Here is a 6,000-nt window from a genome sequence, read left to right as displayed (position 1 = left end):
AATCCTCTCTAGATAAACTAGATTTTTTGAAGAAAGAGAAGCCTTCGGCTCTGGCAGAGGGAGGGGAACCCTTGTTTAGGAACCTGTAAGCCAGAGGGCTTGTGAGTCAAACTCCGGAAGAATAGTTCTTTTCCGGGGAGCAGCCCAGCCACTGGAAGGGATCGTTTCTTTTTCTTTTTTCTCCTATTAGCTTAGCTCTCCTCCCGGGAGGGTAGGGTTCGCCAGGTCTGGAGCAGCCTCCCGGTATTTGAGTTGCCCCACGTTGTATTTGTTAACTTCAATTCTGTATGTATTACTTGTCTTCTTACCCTTACCAATGTTAATATTAACTAGTCTGTTTGTTTAAAAATGTGTTTTTCTAACCTGCAGGAACCCTCGCACGGCTCGATCGGGCTTGCCCCCCCCCCCCCCCAAAAAAAAAACTCTTGACACTCATAGTCATTCGAGCGCTCGTCAAATGAACTGTATTATTGTGAATTGTGTGATCGGAAAACAACAACTCTTTTGTTAAGCGGTGATACATATAACTTACATTCATACTTTTATTGGTAGGGGATAATCTAATCGACATGTAAGACAATGGAACAATGAACGAAACTGTACATCTTTTGTTAAAAGAATTTGAAATTACGTAAGTTAACAAATTTACGATTTACATATTATCAGTAATGTACAGTACTTGGATTCCTTTACATTAGGCCTCCAGAACAGGGGTTCGGATAATATATATATATATATATATATATATATATATATATATATATATATATATATATATATATATATATATATATATATATATATATATATATATATATATATATATATATATATATATATATAAAGCAGGGGCCCCGGGTTCTAATCCCGGTGGAGGCTGGAAGTTTTTTTCCCTGTTCTGGATTTTCCAACTCAATACGATTTCAATTTTATATACATATATACATTCATTTGCCTTAGTCGTTACCTCCATTTCATGAACAAAGTCTGTTAAAAGTATCTCTTTCGAGAACTGGCTTTAGGAATCACAAATGATTTCTAGTTGGTTAGCATCATGTTTGATTTCCAGAGCAAGGCAAATATGTCACCAATACAGAACTAGTATTGTTCGATACAGGTGACAAACGCATACAGTGAAATTACGACCTTCCTTACCGATTTCGAACCTCTGGACATACAATCAGCGTCCATAGCCTAGTGGTTAGTTTGTATAATTGAAATTGTATATATATATATATATATATATATATATATATATATATATATATTTCTATATATATATATATATATATATATTTCTATATATATATATATATATTATATATATATATATATATATATATCTGTAATATATATATATATATATATATCTGTAATATATATATATAGGCTTTATTTATCATATGTGAAGGCCATAACATGTCCATTAACAGCATATACCTAAATTTAATACAGTATAGTGTCAGAACTCATGACCAAAAATGCATGATGAAAACTATTTGACAACTCCTTATTAGTTAATAAACAGAGAATTTTATTAATGTATGTGAACAAAGTACACATACATTGATAAAGGTATTACTCTTGGATATTCAGTATTTACATGCGAGAGGTTAACTTCAATATGAAAGAAATATTTTCTTATGCATATAACACACTGTGCTACATAGAACTTCAATGAAAAATTATCGTATCTTCTTCGAGGAAGCTTGCATTCCTAGAAGTGGTCCTATTTCCCCGGCAGAAATCCCCACTGAACCCTTTTCCCTTTACTGACGATCTTATGCTGAGGGCCTGTCTTTTCCTGCGCTCACCACTGATTCTGTGCTTTAAACACCAGATAAGTCAATATCACAATTTACCTATATTTGACGTGTAAATGCCTGAAAATGATAAACAATGAACATTTTTCGATTAGGGAGAAACATATTATTACAGATAAACATTAATTAGCCATCCTTTGCAGCACGATAGTAATGGCATGTTTATTTGTAAAATTAATAGAATTATGGAATTGGTGATGTCAATTTAGTTATGTGCATTTGTTCGGTTTTGCATATTCATATTCACATATATCCAATCTTGAGATATCGTGTTAAGAAACAAGACGCTACAGAACATATATATTAATTACTGTACATACTACAGATATTGTATATAGCACCACTATAGTGTCTCTCTTGGAAATACATACAAATGCACAGACATACTTAACATATACATGTACGCACATGCACGATCATGTTGCAATGGTTTACAATTGTCATCAAAACCACAAACAACACAAAAGAATGAACTAAGGAATTTAAATACAAACCTGTATGTAGCCACGGTCCAAGCGTCTGTGAGACCGAGACCGTGATCGGGAAACCATCAGAATGTTGGTTACAATAAGCATTGCACATAATATGACCGTTACAACAGTGATAGCCATTACTCTATGTGTGTTCTCTGTGTCGATGTCTACTGGGCATCTTTCTGAAGAAGTAAAGAAAGCTAACATTATGGTAAAGGTAATCATATACCTTTTTATTCATAGATTAATTGTAGAATATTAACACCAACATTGGATGTTGGAAGGGCAAGAGTTGAGACCAATGCTAGGACAGGCTATATACCCAAACTAATGTTAGGTCTAGACTCTAGACTTAGGAGGGGCCTATATCTAGAGTATGAGAAGATTCCCCGATTGACCAATGTTTTCATCCTTTACTAGTTATGGCATGCAAGATCAATGGCCAGTTCTATATTCAAAAGGTCATCGAGATTTCACTTTAATTACCACTTAGAGATATTTGTTACTAACATTTTGTTAGTATCATTAGGATAATATGGTTTTGTGTCCTCATCAGTCTAAAGTTAATGGAGTGAACGATAGCTATTGCGGTTTCTCGCTAAAAATGAAGTGCACGAACACGTGGCTTTGTGGAGCATTTTGCGGTTGACAAAGCATTGATTTGACCGGAGATCAAGCGTTCTATAAAACGAATGGTCAGTCAAGTTAAGCTATTTTGCACTTAGTATTTGCCGCCATGTGTAGTCGTTGCTGTTTGCGGTGCGCATATAGGTTTGTTTCGACATGATAATTGATCTATGAAAACACCTTGCGACAGGATAGTTCGATATGTTGATTGCAGCAAGTCTCGCAAAAGTAAAACGATGCCGGAGAATGACTATTGAACAACGATAAGGTTGAGCACACTGAGGTAACTGATTTGAATGAAAATTTAATATTGGGGATGGATAAAATTCCCATACATTTACTCTCCTTTGGGCCAGTTATTGGATACAAGACCCGGACTGTACGCTTTTATTTGCCTTTTAGTGTAACTTTATGATGCACATTACATTTACTAGGAAAGATTAACAAATTATGTTTCTTACCCAAGGATAATTTGATTTTCTTTTCTGTATTTACCATGGCAGATGCACCTATGCCAAGAGCACGGCATACTATGAACTTTTCTTCCTTACAGTTGTAAGACTCTAATGGCTGTAGAGTGGCAGTTACAGTGACGTAAAACCTATTGTTTCGTGCAATAGTTGAGGTTGTCTGGTTCCAAAGTTTTATTTCTAATGGGAAATTATTTTCAAACTGCAGAGAAAGTTGCGGATAGACCTCGTTGATACTGCATGTTAAGCTGACATTAACAGTACCTATGCCTACTTCAACAGTACATTGTCCAGTAGTTTGTTCACATCCGTCAGATAATATGTACGGTGGAGAAGGAGGAACTACAAGAAAACAAATGCATTTAATGATTAAAGGCAGAAATTTCAGTATTGAAGCATTTCTTATCTGCATTTTTCATACGCTTATATATTTTCATATAAACTAGAAATGCATGTAAACATCTACAGCTCCTTTGACGTGCCATGGGTGGAATCAAAGGAATGCGATGCAACTGAAACACTTGTCAGAAGTTTTTTCTTCATTAATTAAAATCCAAATGTACGTCTCCATTCTGAGTTATGAAATACACAAAACTAAGAAACTTTGTCAAATAGTGTCGTCCGAACGTTTTTGCCTTAAGCTGGAAATTCTCTTGAAAAGTGCTAAATGTTACTGACATATATGCTCTAATATTGAGCTGATGAACTTACCTAATACGGTCACTGTTTGTTCATAAACACTATAGTGCTCCCCATCGAAGATTTTACATCTGTATTTTCCTTCATCTGTTAGGTCTACTTGTTGCAGTACAAGAGCGAATCTTTCGTTAACATACCGTTGTGAGTCTGCTGTAGATATGTGCTGTCTGCCACTCTCAGTAAACATAATAAGCCCTCTATTGTGCCCAGTTATCTTTTCCCAGATAAATGTAGCAGGTTCACTATTCTCCGCACACGGTAGTATAGCTCGACTGTTTATAGTGTAGTATTTAGTGGTGGCGCCATTATAATCCCAGCCATTAGATTTATCGATGAATATGGTTGACTGCAGGACGCGTGTCCCTAGGGCAGGCCCTCTGGCTTCGCAAACAAACTGAGTTAGAGGATCTTTCACATATTTATTCATTTCAAAACTTGAAGTGACGATGATTGCTGTTCCAGATTCCCCTGTACTGTTGACCTCTATTGTCTCATTGTATCCTTCATGTTTAATGTAAAATGTCAGTTCGATAGCTGGTCTTGAACATTCCAAAGAACAGCTCAAAAATTCAAATTTATCAGAATCTACCAAACAAGTATTTTGACTCCCACAATAGCTAATCAATGGAAGTTCTTGTCTGCATGCACCTGTATGTAGAAAATGCAATATAGTGTCGACGAAATTTCATGATACTTACGTTTTATGTACAGAGGTGTCAGTTTGGGTCAAAATTGATCAAAAAGAAAGATTGAGTACTCTGAAAATTCGATAAACTGCAGGAAAAAGTCGGTAATTACACTAAATGACCCTCAACTTTACGTTACTTACAAGTACAATTCATGCTGACTTGCTGATTAAAAAGGAGAAATAATGTCGCTCATTGTAAAGCTTTTAATATAAAATTAGTTACATTTAAATCATGATTGAGTATTTTAGCGCCACATATACGATTATGTAGCCTTATAAAAACCTCTTACCATGCGTATGGAGAGCAACAAGGTGTATTCCGAGTGTCTTGTCATTGCGGTTATAAGACTTGACTGTATAATTCCCATCATCGTTCGTTGTAACATCAAATATGATCAGAGAACCACTTTGGTCAATACTATAGTTAAAGTTATTGAAACCTGAGCCAGATATTGGTGGTACGCTGCCGTATTCATATCTGATAAAAGGGGTTTTGTTACATTCATCCTTGCACCAATATACGTTGTAGGTATTAAGGTCAAAGTCACATTTAATCGTTCCAGTTTCTCCCACTTCGGCAAACTGATGAGACTGGCACGTCGCATGAACACAACCTGTTGGTAAGAGGAAATATCACAAACCGTGATAAATGTGTTAGATTCACTAGGCTTTCATTGTTTACATTGGAATTGAGCATTGGAAATCTTCAGTCACGTTATTTGTTGACCCTATCCAGTACATTACATAGCAAACCAGTATACGCGTACATCAGCCAGTTCAAATGCTACGTGGGCAGGGTATGTAAGCTAAGAATTAATGTAAATTTAATTTAGATTATCTCCCCGAGCAGGTGTGCTGAATAAAAAATATTTTGTTTCATCTCTGCTCTAGTGCCGAGACAAAATTTCCAGTTTCATCAATTCCATGATAAATGCACGAAAATGGATGTGCTATTAAATGCTTCAAGATATACTCTACCAGAGGAACATTAATGACCCTTTTCTTGTCATACTACACGAAGAAGAAGCAGAATTTAGACTCGTTAAGTTTTGGTCAATCCCTATGTTACTACACAATGAAAGGAGTTAGGCCTTGATATCTTCACGGAACAAAAACGAAAATATATATCGCGGCAAAGCTTCCATGATACAACAACAAACACTAAACATACGCATTGAAAATGGCACTATCCTTTCTAGTGGAACCAAAATAATATTGTG

General features: G+C 35.6%; 1 protein-coding gene across 2 annotated transcripts in view; it reads right to left on the bottom strand.

Annotated features, from left to right (window-relative positions):
• Nucleotides 1-1,411: 1,411 nt before the first annotated feature.
• Nucleotides 1,412-6,000, bottom strand: part of LOC139980896 (uncharacterized) — a 28,562-nt gene continuing 23,973 nt past the window's right edge. For both annotated transcript variants that reach the window (XM_071992903.1, XM_071992904.1), the window contains exons 4-8: nt 5,071-5,394; nt 4,105-4,740; nt 3,385-3,735; nt 2,318-2,478; nt 1,412-1,883 (exon numbers count right to left, since the gene is read on the bottom strand). In XM_071992903.1, coding sequence (XP_071849004.1) covers nt 1,863-1,883; nt 2,318-2,478; nt 3,385-3,735; nt 4,105-4,740; nt 5,071-5,394 — 1,493 coding nt within the window. In that variant the 3' untranslated portion in view covers nt 1,412-1,862. The remainder of the gene's footprint in view (nt 1,884-2,317; nt 2,479-3,384; nt 3,736-4,104; nt 4,741-5,070; nt 5,395-6,000) is intronic.

This window comes from Apostichopus japonicus, chromosome 15, assembly GCF_037975245.1.
Source record: "Apostichopus japonicus isolate 1M-3 chromosome 15, ASM3797524v1, whole genome shotgun sequence".
Lineage (NCBI taxonomy): Eukaryota > Metazoa > Echinodermata > Holothuroidea > Aspidochirotida > Stichopodidae > Apostichopus > Apostichopus japonicus.
This window is presented reverse-complemented; position numbering and strand designations above follow the sequence as displayed.